Source organism: Chaetura pelagica, unplaced genomic scaffold (assembly GCF_000747805.2).
Source record: "Chaetura pelagica isolate M959 unplaced genomic scaffold, ChaPel_1.0 scaffold681, whole genome shotgun sequence".
Classification (NCBI taxonomy): domain Eukaryota; kingdom Metazoa; phylum Chordata; class Aves; order Apodiformes; family Apodidae; genus Chaetura; species Chaetura pelagica.
In genome coordinates, this window is record NW_009951983.1 from 175505 (window position 1) to 193028 (window position 17524).

General features: G+C 43.7%; 1 protein-coding gene across 1 annotated transcript; it reads left to right on the forward strand.

The window, feature by feature from the left end:
- Positions 1–17027: 17027 nt before the first annotated feature.
- Positions 17028–17364, forward strand: LOC104392092 (feather beta keratin-like). The gene has a single exon (XM_010001453.1). The coding sequence runs from the start codon at positions 17062–17064 to the stop codon at positions 17362–17364; it is 303 nt and encodes a 100-aa protein (XP_009999755.1). The 5' UTR covers positions 17028–17061.
- Positions 17365–17524: the final 160 nt, after the last annotated feature.

A 17524-nucleotide genomic window follows, 5' to 3' on the forward strand; every position in this document is an offset into this window, starting at 1 on the left:
AGAAGGCTTTGGGGAGACCTTAGAGCAGCTTCCAGGGCCTGAAGGGGCTCCAGGAAAGCTGGGGAGGGACTTGGGACAAGGGCAGGGAGGGATGGAACAAGGGGAACAGATTAAAACTGGAAGAGGAGGTGTTGAAGGGCAGGTTGGATGAGTCTTGGAGCATCCTGGGCTGGTGGGAGGTGTCCCTGGCCATGCAAGGGGGGTTGGATCTAGATGATCTTTAAGGTCCCTTCCAACCCAAACAGTTCCATGGTATGATTTTATGATTCACAGAGCAGGGATAGAGGCAAAAAACCAAAAGGCTCAACTTTCATTCCAGGTGAGCACAAGTGAAGGAGAAGGTGGAGCTGGGCTTTTCTGGATATATGTGTATGTCTGGGGAATGAAAGGTGGTGGGTGTCAAGTGAAGCAAGAGGGGTTCAAATTGCCATGGGGAGGAGGGGGGAAAAAAATATCTCCCTATCCAGGGGGCTCTGAGCATCATGGTGTGAATACAGAGCTGCTGCTGCTTTGAACAAGAGGTTGTATGAGAGATCCAAGGGCATGCTGGAAATGTAGGATCAGACCCTCAGCTGGTGCAGGTCGGCTTTGTCAGGCTTGAATTGAACATCTCTCATTTCGAGTTGTGTTGTCAAAACCAGATCTTGCACGTGGTTTCAAAGTACAGTTTGTTCCTATGTGAGTAGTGAACAGAGTCAGTCTTGGCTGATGAGAAGAGAGGACAATTTTCAGTTGTGTGGTGCCAGTTGCTGGAGCACTGATGGTGTGGAGCACTGCAGTGTGGTGCCTGCAGAAGCTCTTCTGCAGCCTTCACTGAGTTCTTTGAAAGTATTTGCCCTCAACCTTCAACAGGATATATTTAACAAGTGAATTTTCCCCTCCCCCTGGGGGAACCCCACGCATTCATCTCCCTTTTTAAGGACAACTCGTGGTGTGGAAACCCGAAGGTATTTAATCAGGAAGAAACCACAGGAATGTAAACAAATGATGCAGGAGAATGTATTAAGTATTTTTAGCAATCTGTGGGTGTAGCAGCTAAAAATCTGATGTGAGTCATTCTGTGTCCTCCCTGGCAGACCTCAGACTTGGGATGAGTTACGGGGTGAGAAATACTGCCCAGCACATAAACCTCTGCTCCACCAAACCTGCCCTGGGGGGTGGCTTTTAATGGAAATGGAAGTACTCAAAGGCTAGAATTAATTATGAACTAGTTAACTATAACTATTAACCACGTGGAATGAATGAAGCTTTTATGCATGAAGTGATTTGTTTGATATTTGAATGTAAGGAGTCTGGTAAGAGATTGTTTGATTCACCTCATTCCTTTGTTCCAATGTTTTGTGGAGGAAAAGCAGCAACATATTTGAGATGAGGGTTTTGAAAGTGTTTTTGTGAAATACCTGTAGGAAGATGTAATTGCTTGGAAGTTCCTTGAGCGGGCAGGGCAAAAATTTGGTATGAACAATGCAAAAAGTTGTGAATTTGGGAAATTACCAAGGAACAATAATGTAAATAGTAAGAGTATTGATATATTATGTGTATATTATATTAATTAGATAGATGTATAATATCCTGGTCCTGCACATAAGAGAAGTTTTCTGAAGCTGGGGAGGGCAAGAGAAGGGTCTTGGGGAGAACTGGGAATGCAGAGCCTGCTGCATGGGAAAGGTTTTGAAGTACTGAAGGATCCATTTGGATGTTCAGGGCTCCTTATCAGGTGCACCAGATGTAGATGAACAGCTAATTGAAGGCAAAGATCTCATTTCAGGACAGCCAAGTCAAGTTAGATGATATTGACTTTATAATAGGCTCTTTGCACATGTAAATCAACAGAAAGCACTTGGGAAGTATTTAAAAACTCTTTTCTTGAGAGCACTGGGAGATTTCCCAATGCCTGGTTTTGCCCCAGCTGAGCCCCAGTGAGGCACTTCCCTTTGCTATAGAGGTAGTTGGGAGTATAAATTCAATTAAATCCAACCCAGGCTGTACAGAACCTGTGCAAGGGGTTTAAAACAGGCTTTTAGAGCACAACCTGAGCCTGGGGGATGCTTCCCCTTCCTGCAGCTCACAGCCATGAGGAGCTCCCCAGCACAGCCCTGCCTTTTATAGCATGGCCATTGCTCAGAGCTCGGGGGCAATAGCAGCTGGGTGTGTTCACACAACATGACATGGACCAGGTCACTTGTGGTTATGGTGACCAGCACAGGGTTTTTATAGATCCTTGGTGAAGGAGAAAGAAAGGACAGCCATAGAATCATGAAATGGTTTGGGTTAGAAGGGGCATGACATGGACCAAGTCACTTGTGGTTATGGTGACCAACACAGGGTTTTTATAGGTCCTTGGTGAAGAAGAAAGGACAGCCATAGAATCACGAAATGGTTTGGGTTAGAAGGGCCCTTCAAGACCATCTAGATCCAACCCCCTGCATGGGCAGGGACACCTCCCAGCAGCCCAGGCTGCTCCAAGCCCCATCCAACCTGCCCTTCAACACCCCCAGGGATGGGGCAACCACAAATAAGGCACAAAGAGGTGTATTTGTTTTCTGCAAGGAAAAATTGGATCTTGGGAAAGCCATAAAAAAGATACAGGCCTCTTGCAGAGGATCTAGGGATCATCAGTGTGGCAACACTGTAATGTGTTTGATGTTTCTCATTACAGAAGTCTTTATGAAGTGCACAGAGGACTAAAACTGTGAGAATTAACCCAACTATTATTTTTCCTTTATGTTATTATCTAGGAGGGTGATTCCTCACTGCTGAAGGGTCTAGACTGCAAGTCCTATGAGGAGAGGCTGAGGGAACTGGGAGATTTAGATTAGGAAGAAATTTCTTCCTGTGAGGGTGGGGAGAGCTTGGGCCATGTTGCCCAGAGAAGCTGTGGCTGCCCCATCCCTGGGGGTGTTGAAGGGCAGGTTGGATGGGGCTTGGAGCAGCCTGGGCTGCTGGGAGGTGTCTCTGCCTATGCAGGGGGTTGGATTTAGATGGTCTTTAAAGTCCCTCCAACCCAAACTATTCCATGAACAGATGTGAATTTAGAGGTGGATGGTGGCTACTACTGATGGATTTGTTGATCTGCTGTTAAATAGACAACAACTGGAGACATGTTGATGGGGCCAGACTGTTGCAGGGTGCTGACATTCCAAAAATGTGAATATTTTGTATTCATGCACAATGCAAACTGAGTGTGATGTGTCCTGGTTGTTGAAGGGAAGTGAGGTCTGCTCTCTTGGGATCTGTCCCACACTTTAAGAAGCTTTTGGATGTGTGTGGGGTGATTTTGTTTAGGCTTTTAAAAGAGCTTTTTAATGAAAAAGACAAATGTAATGATCTGGCATGGAAAAAAAATGATACTTTGATGCTCAACCACCTATTTGTAAAGTGCAGGTGTTGCTCAACATCTGGATGTCTCAATCCAAAGGCAGAGGTTTAGTTTTGCAACCCTGCATGTGTACAAATCTAATTGATGCTTACGAAACATCCTGAAAACTCCATAGTTATTTGTTATTACTGAAAGGATCATTCAGGAGTCACTTCAGCCTGGGTTTGATGTGTGGAAAAAAGATTTAATTTGCAGATTCCAAGAACTTGAGTAAATTAGCACAGAGAAATACCCTGGGGGATGGGGAAGGCTGCAAATAGTCCCTGGAAATTACAGTGGGGTAAATGTCTTTTGTTTCAAACTTGGGGGGTAGCAGCTTTTTTTCCCTGACTTAAGGATGTGGTTTTTTAAATGTAGTTTTTCAAGGATCTGCTCATGTTCATCTTTTTAAACAATTTTTTGAAAGCACAGAATAATGAGGGAATGGGGGAAAGGGTTGATCCTTCTGAATCCCAGAACGTGGATAATTATAAGCAGAATTTTACAGCTTCTGGGGCTGTAGTGCCACTTGGGGGGAACATGAGATCATAATTCTCAGCTTAATAAATCATTAAGTCCTTGTAATTAGTGTGTGTTGGCCAATATGTGTGTATTTCCTTTGCACACATCCACATTGCAAGGGGTTCTTGCACAAGTTGTCCCAAAAAAGTCACCCATAGTGAGGGTTGGTGCCCTGCTGCTCCTGTCCATGCTGGCTCAGTGGTTTTTGTCCTATTATTGGGTAATAGTCTTTTAAGCAAGGTGGGAAATCCATTTGAGCACAGCCCTGTGTAGGGTGCAGCACCCTGCAGAGACAGCAGCACCTTCTTTCCCTGCAAAAATGCAGTTTGGGGTCAATTACTGAAAAATTCAAAAGCTTTTAGACACCGAGTGGTGATCTAGATGGTGCTGCTGTGGGTGCTGAGCCTCAGGAAGGTGACAGAGCCACTCAGAGTGAGACTGGAGGGTCCAAAAATGGAGAGAAAAAAGCAAACCCAAAATGTGCAATGCTGCATGACAGTATTTAATGGGAACGAGAAGCTGAATATACATGTGCAAAATAAGCCGGATAGGATAGAATCAGAAGAATTCCAGGACTTCTTGAGGCTCCACAAGGAATCTGCAGTTCCATGGTTTTCCATGGGTTGTTCTTTGAGCAAAGTATTTAACAGAGGAATCTGCTGTTACAATTGCTTGAAGTTATATTTTTTGCCCTGGCTTGCATCAAATAGGCAGCAAAATCAACTGGGAAACCATCACACCCCGGGTTTAAGCAGAAATAAAGCACAATAAAGACTTAAATGTCTATAATTTTAAGAAATGCCAAGTAGAGCTGATTTTTTTTAATGATAAATGCAGTTTCAGCAAAATACACAAGTGAATAGGAATTTAGATAAACTCTCCTTTTGGAACACAAGATTTTCAGTCGTATAATTTTGAAATATTTTATGCTTTTTATTTCAAGAGCAACTGACAATAAAAAGCCAATTTTGGCTTGAAAACTTGGATTTATTGAGAGACACATTTTTTTTATTAGACCAAAAAATCTTATTGAAAATCTTGTTTCTTGGAAAATGGCAAATTTTGGTTTTATTTCATTGTGACTTTTGATTAGTATCAGTTGAGAAATTCCAATTTCAATTTCTTGTAGTTGGAAAATTCTAGTCCTCATGCAGGTTTAGTGCCAGGAAGCCCCAGTTTTGGTGACTCCCCTGGGAGGTGAGGTTGCTCAGCACTTCTCTGATCCATTATCCATAAACTTAGTCGTGGTCTGTCTTACTGCTCAGTTCTGCTTTTCACTGAATCCACAGGTTGGGTTTAGGTTGGTCTGCAATTTTTATAACAAAATGCTTGGGACAGGAGAGGAGAAAAAGGATTAAAGTTTCCTGGATCACACAGTGATAATCCTGAGTTACAAACTGCCCCAGAACCACACAAGCCCCTAAACCCCTGAGATCCCCTGGAAGCCAGTACATTTCTGACATCAAACAGGGCAGTGGATCCCACCAGGGTTTGCTGAGGGAAAGTAGTGAGGATTGGGCCAGGGTAGATCATGCAATAGGGTGGTGAGTCGGGTTCCACTATGTCCACTATCGTGTCGGGATATTTGATGACACAGGTCTCATGGGAGGTGATGGCAAAGGGCTCTGGGCAGATCAGCCCTGGTGGCAGGCAGCCCTCGTAGGGAGACATAGGGAGAGATCCACACCTGGAATGCAGGAGGAGAGAGGGAAGAAAAGGCAGTTGTTATTCTGGGGAGAAATTTATGTACTAGATATCAAGCTGTAGGGACAACAGGGCTGCCTGCTGGATATCAGGATTGCTGGCAAAAGGGGGAATTACGAGGTGAAAATAGTCAAGGTTGAGGCTTGACCTGTTTACTTTTTCCATCCAGTAACTCTTCTTCCTTTTGCACTTTGTTGTTTCAATATCTGAGGGTATTTTCCAGATCATAACAGTTTTCATCCTAAAACACTCTTCTCCTATTACTGCTCCTCATTCTCATTGCTTGGAGGGTGGTGAGACCCTGGAACAGGTTTCCCAGAGAAGCTGTGGCTGCCCCATCCCTTGAAGTGTTCTTGGCCAGGTTGGATGGGGTTTGGAGCAACCTGGGCTGGTGGGAGGTGTCCCTGTCCTTGAAGGAGAGTTGGATCTAGATGGATCTTCAAGGTCCCTTCCAACCCAAACCATTCTATGCTTCTCTTCTTCCTAGGATTTTCTGTATGTTGCTCTGCTCTCTCTCATTCCTATTGCCAATTCAAATCCTGCTAAAAGCCAGAACCCCAACCCCACGTTTTAAACTGTCATTTTAATCCTCACACCACTGGCAAAACCAAAACATCAGGGTGACGTTGGTTACCTCATCTCACCCGGTTAGAACGTGATCTGGAATGGAGATCCACCCATCTTTTATGAGTCTCATTAAATATCATCTGGATTACCTTATCTTGTATTTGAAATCACACAGCTCTTGAAAACTGCATCTGATACCAAGACCAGATTTTTTTGGGCATTCTATAATTATAGAGTAAGAGGCTGTGCCCTTGCCCTGGATTGTGCCCACACTAATTGGACAGGGCAAACAGAGCGAGGGAGAAGTGATAATTTTCCTCACTTGATCAGTGTGAAGCTGCTGTGGAAGGGATTAAGGGCTGGCTGAAAGGATGGGTCTGAACTGGTTTCCCAAATGAGGCCCCACGTTTACCCCAGGAATCTGCAGGAGAGAAAATTCACAAAATTCAAGGGAGATTCCTCATGTCAACATCTAAACATCTCCTGGTAATGGCTCCATCGTTGCCTTCTCCAGTCCTCAGGGCTGGGTCTTCAGCTTTTCCCAATTGACCTCATGCCTTTGACTTGAAGGGAAGAAAAAGGCAAGAGAAGAATCTTTTTACCAGCTAAAGAGCTGGATCTGAAGGGGCTCATTTTGCCTTGGGGGAAAGAATTGCTGCCAGAGTCTAAGGGTTGGGATCCTCCAGTGCAGACAAAGCTCATCCTGGTACTAATGAAAAGAGGTGAAGGAGCAGCTTGACACTATGAATATATTACCAAAAATAACACTAAAGTGGATTTTTAGTAAGAAAAAATCCAACTGAGTTCTGGTCTCTGTAGGATTTAAAAAATATTTAGGATGAATTCTCCAGCTGTTCAAAGACACTGTAGCTTCCTTGGAGACAGCCGAGTGTGAGAACAGCATAAAAGGTGTTTTTTTAATGATAATTTTTCTAATGAAACCTAGTCTTTATACTATAGAAAGAATTCTTGCCAGGATGAAATTATTGAGCCTCCTCAGAGTTCTGAGGGAATTTTCTCTGCCACCCCAGGTTTAAATGAGCTGCTGTCCCCAGCACTAATGTAGTTTGCAAATACCAGTTTTCACCTCTGAAGTGTAAAGCATCAATTGACTTTACATTAAAGGGCAACCAAGTATATTTCTGGAAGAATACCCCCAAAGTTTTAACCTCTCATTTGATAATATTTAGATAGCAATAAATAATTGATTCAAAATTGACTTACCCGGATCACCAAGGAGAGGAGTTTAAGAAAAGTGATTAGAAGAGTTCTACGTAGCAAATGCTTTTATATAGGTAGTCAAATTGCCTGGAGGATGTGACACCCTTTTTGCATGAAGTCTTAATTAGTTGCAAAACAAACTTTGCTGCATGCATAACTTCTGCAAGTAATGAAACTGTTTTGCTGGCTGTGTTTGCCAGCTACTGGATCTTCACACTGTGTGCAAGTACACACTACACCCCCCAGGCAGGATTCACTTGAACATTGATTTCATGGGTCAAAAAAGAACTTGATAGACTTCACCAACCACATTTCAGTTATATCAGGAGATGATCAAGCTTTTTTATTTGCATTTTTTTCCCTCAACCTCAAGTTCAAGTCTGTGGAAGGGATTCCAGGAAGCAGAGTTTGGTTGTAACTTTATTTTTGTTTCCCAAATCTGACACTTGGAGCGTGGAAGAGAAGAGATTTTAATGCCTTACAGGGCATTAAACATAAAAGTATAGAGTTGTTCTCCCTCCCAGGGAATATTCATGAGTGAGGAGAACAACTCAAATTAATAAATTATTTTGCCACTCATCAGCTCTGAACAGGATTGATTGCTAGGGAGAGAGCTCAACCTTATCTAACATCCACTTCAGCCTTTTCAAATAGCACTTGCACAGGGTTTAAATGTGGATTTGTTTCCAGTCTCTTTGCAGGGTTTGACCAGGTTGCAATTAAAGGCAGGGAGATGCCACCCACGTCTTGGATTTTTTTTGCTACTGACTCAAAGTGAAGTCATGGAGCATCACAGAGCTGGGCTGGTTAATTTTCATTTTTCCCCCCTGTTTTTTGACTTGGTTGAAAAGGACAACCCAATAGGAAAGGGAAGGCTGCAATGACTACACTCTGAAACTGGTGTTTCCATCCAGGCTGTTTTTCTGTGATGGTGCTAAGGTGAAAACTTTGGGGGGGAAAAGTACACAAGGAATAGCTCAATCCTGGTGAAATGTTACTTTGCACCAATGAGAGTTTTAAGTTTAATAAAAAACTATCAAAGAATTGGAGAAAATTGGAGCTGACAGTTTGTCAAGATTGTATTAATGAGCCAGAGCAGGGGATTTAAAATATTTTTATGAGCACTTGAAAGAGAAAATCACTATGATAGAAATATGTTGAGGAGGGGAAATCAGGACTCACATGGAAACAGATTTCTGGAAAATCCACCAGTTAGTGCAGCAATGAGTTTTTGACATAACAGTCATAACGTGTCAGCTCATAAATCAGAAACAGCTTTTTAAATTCATAACTCTTCATTAAAATCTTATTGTAATACCAGGGTTAGAGACCACATACTGGGGACACAACTAGTACAATACAACTCGTTGGGTCACATTAACATACCTGATGCAAGATGTTTTATCTGCATAAATGACTGGGAATCAGTTGGAAATGTTTTGTTCTGGTCATAAGTTCCCCTAAATGCTTTTGCCTTAGGACCCCTTCTGACATCCTCCCAAGCTAGAGATGATTTATTACATGAAGGGAAACTTAAAGTAAATAATAATTAGGAACAAAGGAGCCCTTCCTCCTGGTTTGCAAGGCAAGGAAGAGCACATCATCTGAGCACCACACAACAGCTGCTCCTTGCTTTGAATATTCACCTTGTGAAAGAGAAATCACAATTCTGTTAGTATTTGACACGTGGTTTCAGGGCCTGATGGTTGCTTTAAGACAGTGAAATTTTGTGTGGGACTAAAAATCTTTCTGGGACTGAAGTATCTGAGAAAAGCAACAGCAAGATTCCCCTCTTTGGGATGGGAGGTAAAGATCTAAGACTGCAATATATGATTGTATTAAGATTTCACAGCCCTGCAGAATGACTGGAATTGAAGCTGGTACAAGTTTGCATAATATGATGTATTAATATTTTTTTTGTAGCTGATTTTCCTGTGGTTTGGTCCCTTTTCACCTCTTTATCTCCACTACTAGAGCATTTCCACTGGTTTGTCTGAAATATTTCAAATTCAAATCTGGCTGTTTGAAGCTACAGAAAAATAAAGAACTTGCTTGTTCCTTCTCTAAAAGACACATAAAATAAAAGCCTTTCCTGAAGGCACCTTCCTTAGGGAGGCAAATACCTGTGCATATGCAGGGAGATTAATATCTATGAATTTATATATGTTTATTTTAATTTAGAATTTATTTAGTAAAATCTGATTCTTAAAGTTTAACCACAGGTAAAGAAACAGATTGTGTGAATTTTATATTGTACCAGCAGCACATTGGTTGTATCACTTAAGTGAGGATAAATCTTCAAAACTTGTAGGTAAAAATAATCCAGATTTTAGGTGACTGACCCACCAGATGTGCTGAGGGAGGAAAATGTGCTGTAGATCTCTTAAAGGTGCCCCAGTTTTATAGACAAAGCAGCAAGACACTTGGGTCTTGGAGCAATCAGGTCTAGTGGGAGGTGTCCCTGCCCATGCAGGGGGATTGGAACTAGATGATTGTGAAGGTCTTTTCCAATCCCAACCATCCTGTGAATCTATGACACCCAGGGGAGGGTCCAGGAGTGGAGCCTGGCAGCAGGAGAACCTTCAGGGTTGGTGGGAAGAAGCCTGGGGGTGGTGGTGGGATGAGGTGGCAGCTCCTTCCCCATGTCTGGGGTAGCCCAGTGGCTCTGGATGTGGCCTGGACAAAGGCAGTGTCCCATGGAGGCTTTTCCACAAGTGCCTGGGACAATTCAGGGTTGATTTCTTCACAGAAAAGGTTGTCAGGCCCTGGCACAGGCTGCCCAGGGCAGGGGTGGAGTCATGGTCCCTAGATGTGTTTAAAAATCATGTGGATGTGGTGCTGAGGGATGTAAGTTAGTAGTGGACTTGGTTGGACTTAATGATCTTAAAGGTCTTCTCCAACCTAAAGGATTTTGTGATCTTTAACAAACATTCCAGGACAACAGCTGGAAATGTCTGTCAGGAAAAACTGCAGCTGCCAACTATGCTCATCCTCTCTAGTTGAATCATCTTGTGCCATTAATCCATTAATCCAGGCTTAAGGTAACCTGTGCTGCCCTTGTGGGCCTTCTCTCTTCTGAATTGTGCCCTAGAGTCTGCTCAGTGCTTTGTATTCCTGGCAGCCTCTTTTTCCAGCCCCTTGTGCCACAGTTTGTTGTGGGACTCCTTGAGGCTTTTACTCTCTTTGCAGTTTTGGGCACTAAGTAAGATGCTTCCTTGTTTTTCATTGCCTTTGGCAAATTTTAATTCTAGTCATTATCTGCGTTTAATAGGGAAGCACAGAGGCTAAATGAATTGTCAGAGGTCACTTGGGGAGCACATGGAACAGCCTGGAGTAAAACAGGCTTTGCTCATTGGCATTTATCATATTATTCCTAATTTGAATTCCAGCAACTCTTTGAAGTCTTAAGTGAGATTGCATGGGGCAAAGAGAGGGCAAGTCCCCACACCAACCAACGAGGTTTGGAACTGATGGGACTTGAGAAACCCCAGAGAAGGGATTGTTCTCTTTTCCAAATGCCTCATTAAGGCAGAGGGATGAAGGGAGGAGCTGGTAGTTCAGTGAGCACTGTTGGCTGTGGCCTGAAATGCTTCTCTGGTTTTACACAGAGAATCTGCAGCAGTCAGGAAGCAAACACAGACCTGAGTTTTAATGAGTTCTTTAATTTTATGACACCCTTTATAGTCCCAGTGCTGTTTACACAATAAACTGAGGATCTGGTGTACCAGCTCAGGCCACAAGATGCCTGAAGCTTGTGGTTGTTCATGCTGGTGCTTTGGGCACCAGAACACCCTTCTCTCTGGGACGATGACAATTCTGGGAAACACAAGAGATCTGAAATTAAATCTGAAGAGGTGGTGTCCAAAGGAACTAGAAATCCTGAGATCATCTGGTTCCAACCTCCCTGCTCTGAGCAGGGACACCTCCCACCAGCCTAGGCTGCACAATCCTTATCCAACCTGGCCTTGAACACCTCCAGGGAGGGGACAACCTCCCTGGGCAACCTAAAACAGAGTAAAAAACTTTCAAGTTGCTTCAGGTATTTTAAGACACCATCCCTGGCTAAAGTCCATGACTTCATATTTTGAAACCTAAACTGCCACTTAAGAAATCAGCTATTACCAATGCCTGCAAATTACTCCCTATGGAGTAACTACCTTTGTTAAAAAAAACAACAAACCCCTTCAAATGAAAATCCTACATCAAAAATCATCCCTTAGGTAGTGGTTGGTTCCCAAGGAACAGTTGTCTCAGCCTGGATTTATCTGCTCTTTTGAAGAGAGGCAGTGGCAGAGGAAAAAAATTAAGCAACCAAAGAGAGAAGAGAAATAGGAGGCCTGTGTTGTGGGAACTTTCTGAAATTCATTGGAAGATGAAAGAAATCTGTGTGTGAGAGGTTCTAATTCACTACTTAGGTGACTTTTTTCCCAAGAATAAGTTCTGCATTTTGAGTCTGTCAGCCTGACTTGCACGTTTTCTGTCACTTTTTGCTCATGTTTGTTCATCAGAGCCTAAACCTTTGCTCACATCAATCCTCTGACAAGGTTCTGAGCCTTCATTAAGGGTCTTAATTTGTTATTCTTTGTTATTCTTGTATTTATAAATCTATTGGTTATTCCTTCATCAATATGAATACTTCAGCTCTTTGAGACCCTTCCCCCACATGCAAACAAAATTGAACAAGTTGTGGAGATCATCTGTGCTTCTACAATGATTCTCTTTTCACATGCATGGCAAGCCAGTGCATAATTAATGTAACTTCTGAGAGATCAGGATTGTCTGAGAAGGTTCAGGTTTGCTCTGTACCTCAGCTCCCCATCCTGAGAAAAGTGGCAGCAGCTGCAAAGCTGTTTTCAAATAAAAGTCAGACAAATGTAGTATGAAGCAAGGACCTTAATACATGACTTTAGAATGTACATTAATAACTTTGACACGTATTTCAGGGTGACTTTAGCTCTGTTTTAAGACATTACAATCATGCTGGATACTTGAAATATGATAATAAGTGTTTTGCATGCATAAATCATTAATGAGAGTTTGCAAAGTGCTTTGAAATCCTTTAATCTGTAACTTCCGTGGGCTGTTCCCAATGACTGGAATTGTTTGGGGATTTTTACAAAGACACTGACTTTACAGAACTGATTTAGAAGATGAGGAATGATGGATTGAATGAATTGTTAAAAGAAGAAAAATAATAGGAATAGCAACTAAGTTTAAATCCAACCCCCCTGCATGAGCAGGGACACCTCCCAGCAGCCCAGGCTGCTCCAAGCCCCATCCAACCTGCCCTTCAACACCCCCAGGGATGGGGCAGCCACAGCTTCCCTGGCCAACCTGGCCCAGGCTCTCCCCACCCTCACACTCCACAATTCCCTCCTCAGCTCTAACCTCCAGCTCTCTCTCCCACTTTTCATCCCTCCCCCTCATCCCATCCCTCCCTGCCCTTGGCCCAAGTCCCTCCCCAGCTTTCCTGGAGCCCCTTCAGGCCCTGGAAGCTGCTCTAAGGTCTCCCTGGAGCCTTCTCCTCTCCAGGCTCAACACCCCAACTCTCCCAGCTTGGCTCCAGAGCTGCTCCAGCCCTGGGATCACCTCTGTGGCCCTTCAGCCTGGTGACAGGCAGCCTCCTAAAAAGCTGCCACCTGAGAGGGGCTGGCTTTTGAAATACACTCACAGAAAGGGAAAACCAACCATCAGTGAAATCACTTGTATCTTGAGAAAAAAAACTGATTAAAATTGTAAGGTTTTACCCATGGTAAGAACAATTGCATGGAACATGGAAATTATTTAAACATGAACATGGAAATTATTTATTTACATCTACTGGGATCTAGGGTCATCTGAGACCAAGGGGTGAGTGAGATCTAATCTGAGTGCAGTGTAGGAGGGGGGGAAAAGCCTTATGAGGGCAGGAATCATGACCTGATTGGGAGCTGATAAGTGGGCTGAAAGATGTGGCTTTGATCTGTTTATCTGAAAGGAGTATTATTGCTCAATTTATGGGTGGCAGAAGGTAATGCCACACTTTAAGTATAATAACACAGCACTTCATGTGTAATAAATCATTAATGAATGCTTGGGATGTGACAGCTGATCCAAGGAGGACGCGGAGCTTCCTGATAAGAGTTGTTGCCCCAGGGATCTCTCCAGCACACCTCATAATTCAGGAGGGATTTACAGAGGAAAAATAATCCTACTGCTCTATTAGAGAAGCAAACCAGTAGCAGGTAAACAACTCTGGACAGGAAATCTGTCTGTAGGCAAGGGCAGATCTCAGGGGATGTGAGACACTTTCCCTGGCTCGCTCGGCCTGTGGGCTGATAGCCACGGGTTTTGATGCAACAGCCCAAAGATGAGCTGCATGGGGACAAAAAAAGGCTGTCGTTCTTGGTGGCTGCACCTTTCCCACCCTGATTCTTCCTGGCAGACCCTTGAATTAGGGTTGATGCCCAAATAAGCATCCCAGGGACCAATCAAAGCTTTCAGTGCTGGATGACACTTTATCAGGCAGGGTTAGGAGGGTCAGAAATGTCCTTCCTTTAAGGAATAGGAAACAAAATATCAAATTCTGTCCAGACAGCAGGAAGTTCTGGTTCAGATTACACTGTATCAGGCTTTTCAGTGCAACAAAATGTCCTTTCAAGTCTCAGACTCCTGGTCCAGCTTGAAGGAGCCCACTTGCAGAGGGGCCACTGGAGATGAATTTTCATCCTGAAGCTGGAGCAGATGGGATGGCTCCAGCTCTGCAGGAGCCAACTTAGTGCTCTAGTAGAGCTGGGGAAATATTTTTCCACTGCAAAGGACTTGCTGGGAAATACAAAGGGGAGAGAAGCAATAATTTGGGATTAGTATAATGCACATTTTTGTGGGAGCAGCAGGGACAGGCACAAAGCTTGTGGCAGGAGCTGGTGCTTGGGAAAGTGGATGATTTGTGTTGGTGATGCCCAAAAACCTCATTTTCCCACCTTATTTCATTGCCCAGTGCTGCTGAATTAAATGGTCATAAGAATTTAGAGGAGTTGTGGGGCTGCTCAAGAAGTTTTATTAAAGGTGGTTATTATGACACACACAAAATACTTTTTAATAACAAAAATTAATAACCCTGGTTGCTGAAACTATTAAATATTGCTACCTAGGGAGTAGCCATGACTCTTTGAATTTAAAGTGATGTTATTATCCAAGTGACAACTATTCAAATTTTGTCCTATACTTGCAGTATTTACATAGCACCTCACTTTGTGTGTCTCAACCATTAATGAGCATTTGGGATTGACTTTGAAGTTCTTTCCTTTAAAGAAGCAGGAGGAAAAGCTTCAATTTTGTTGTACAGCCCGAGGGATCTGCAGCCAGACATGCCTCAGCAGCTGCTGAATATGTAATGGAGGTAAAGGAAACATCCAGTGTCTGATGTTGCTGGGGAGTAAATGAAATACAGGTGGGTTTTTTTTGAGTGAAAATATTTTAAGAACATTTCCATTAATTCTAGAATTGATCACTTCTTATTTTCCACCTCAGTGGTTACTGCAGGAGGCATTCCCAGTGAGTTTGTTGGTTTTTTTTTTCTCTATATTGAGTTCTTAAAAAGATAAATTGAAAATTACTAATCTGGGTGTGATGTTTTGTAGGAACTCTGCTGGGTAGGTATTTTTTTTCCATTCAGTCAGTTGAATTCTTGTTTTGCTGTAGTTGTGATGTATTCAAATATCTTAATTAACAAAATTGGTGATCCCAAGGGTGTAGGGCTGATGACTGTACTTGAAGATCTTTTCCAGCTTTAATGATTCAATGAAATTAAAGATTTCTCTTTCAGAAATGTTTCATGCAATAGTAGAAAAACTTTAAATTTCAGACTTTATTTTTTTTTCTGGTTTGGTTAGCCAAAATTACCAGCTCCAGTTGTTTGGATGTAGTAGAAATGATTGCTCCCCACACCACCTAAACGAAGCGTTTGGGTTTCTGTTTGGGCACAGTAATAAATCCACTGGAAGTATGTGCCTGTGCAACTGCAAGGCTGCCCTCCTCATCTTAATTGCTTTAATTTCTTTCCTACAGGCCAATTGTCTCAATACTCTGAGCTCTGGGTACCAAATAGTTACACCAATGCATAAAACCTTAGTGTGTCCAACCCCTAATTAGACCAGGAAAACAACTTGTCCTCTAGCCTGAACCAGGAGGCTTCCACTGAGCAATGCTTGGCAGGACTCAGCAGAACAAATCTGTGTGTTTTGTAAAGCAACCCCAAAGGGTTCTACCAAAACTCAAGCTTAAAAAGTGCTGTTTGAGAGATGCTGGCTTTGGAGTTTCAGCTCAAGCATTTAATGGGATGTTTTTATACCTTGCACTATCAGTTCTCACTGTCAGTACATGGATGAGTCAAAAGGGGCTACAGGAAAAATGGGGAGAGACTTTTAAAAAGAAAGGGCAGTGACAGGACAAGAGGTAATGATTTTAGACCAGAAGAGGAGAGATTTAGGCTGGGCATCAGGAAGAAATTCTTCAGGATGGGACACTGGCCCAGGTTGCCCAGGGAAGCTGTGGCTGCCCCCTCCCTGGAGATGTTCAAGGCCAGGTTGGATGAGGCTTGTGCAGCCTGGGTTGGTGGGAGGTGTCCCTGCTCAGAGCAGGGAGTTGGGAACCTGATGATCTTTAAGGTCCCTTCCAACCTTCAACATTCTATGAAAGCTCTGTTGTGAGAAGAGTTTTCTGTAGTTTGTAGGCGTTTGGAGTGTCTGATATTGCACAAGGGATTTTAATACAGTAATTGATACCTTGAATGTGTTATGAATTATTAAAACTAGGTATGTGACACAATCCTAAGAAACAGAGAAAAAGTCTTGGAAGAATATTTGTGTAAAACATTCAAATTTTGCAATTAAGTAACTATTTGAGTCTTGCCTCTTTGTCATGTGTAAGTGTCCCTGTGAAAAACAAGCTAGGGAGGAAAATGACAGAAGGCAGCGCTGCTTTGCTTCCCATCAGGTCATCATAAATGTCCAAATTACCTCAATCATCAGTGTTGGGCATGAAATTAATTTGATCTCTAATTATGTCACATAAAACAAGTGCCTAGCATGGAATGGGAATGTCATTAGCAGGTGAATGGGGAGGGAGAATTGCAAGTACCAAATCAAAGCTTCAGTAGCAGGGACAGATTTCCATGCAGGATGAGCTGGTTAGTAACAAATTCCATGGACAAAGGTGCCTCTGGGCCTGGGGCAGTCTGGAGCAGTATAAAAGCCAGTCCCACAGCAGGTTCCCTCATTCACTGCTCTTACCTTCTCCTCCTTGGTGAACCAGGTAAGAAACAAGTGTCTCCATCTGTCTCTTCTTTGTCCTTCTCCTTCCATTCTCTTCTGGCCTTGGTGTAGCTTTTCCTGAGACCTGACCTCCTTTGCTATTTCTCGACTCTGAGCTCCTTTCCACCCTCATGGTGGCAATGCTTGGACTTGGAAATCTGAAAGGTCTTTTCCAACCAAAATGATTCTGTAACTCTCTCATGGGAGAAGGTCTTGGGCTTTCTTTGCAGGGAAACCTTGGGGATGGGGGATTCTCAGGCTCTCCTCCTCCTTGCTCAGCCTGTCCCTGCTCCCCAGCCAGTGCCTTCTGTCTTGGGCAGCAGGTCTCAGGCTGCCCCTCAGCCTGTGCTGTGCTTGCCCTGCCCTGTCTCCCAGGTGCTGCTCCATCCCACAGCCATGTCCTGCTACGACCTGTGCCGTCCCTGTGGCCCAACCCCTCTGGCCAACAGCTGCAACGAGCCCTGTGTCAGGCAGTGCCAGGACTCCCGGGTCATTATTGAACCTTCTCCCGTGGTGGTGACCCTGCCTGGACCCATCCTCAGCTCCTTCCCCCAGAACACTGCCGTGGGATCCACCACCTCTGCTGCTGTGGGCAACATCCTGAGTGCTGAAGGAGTTCCCATCAACTCTGGGGGCTTCAATCTCTCTTACCTTGGTGGTCTTGGTGGTCGCTACGGCAGGAGGTGCCTGCCCTGCTAGAGCTGGGCTGTGAGTCCAGTGATGCCTTGAGCAGGAAGCCCAAAGCCCAAAGGTGCTGGCCTGAGGCCAGAGCTGCTGGCCAGGGTTTGCAGCTGGGTTGAGCAGCCTTCTGCCAAGGAGGGCATGAACAACCTTCTTCCTGGAAACGCAACCAGCGGGT

Excerpts from the sequence above, each read along its gene's own strand:
- LOC104392092 (XM_010001453.1), top strand. The coding sequence starts at position 17,062 with ATGTCCTGCTACGACCTGTGCCGTCCCTGTGGCCCAACCCCTCTGGCC.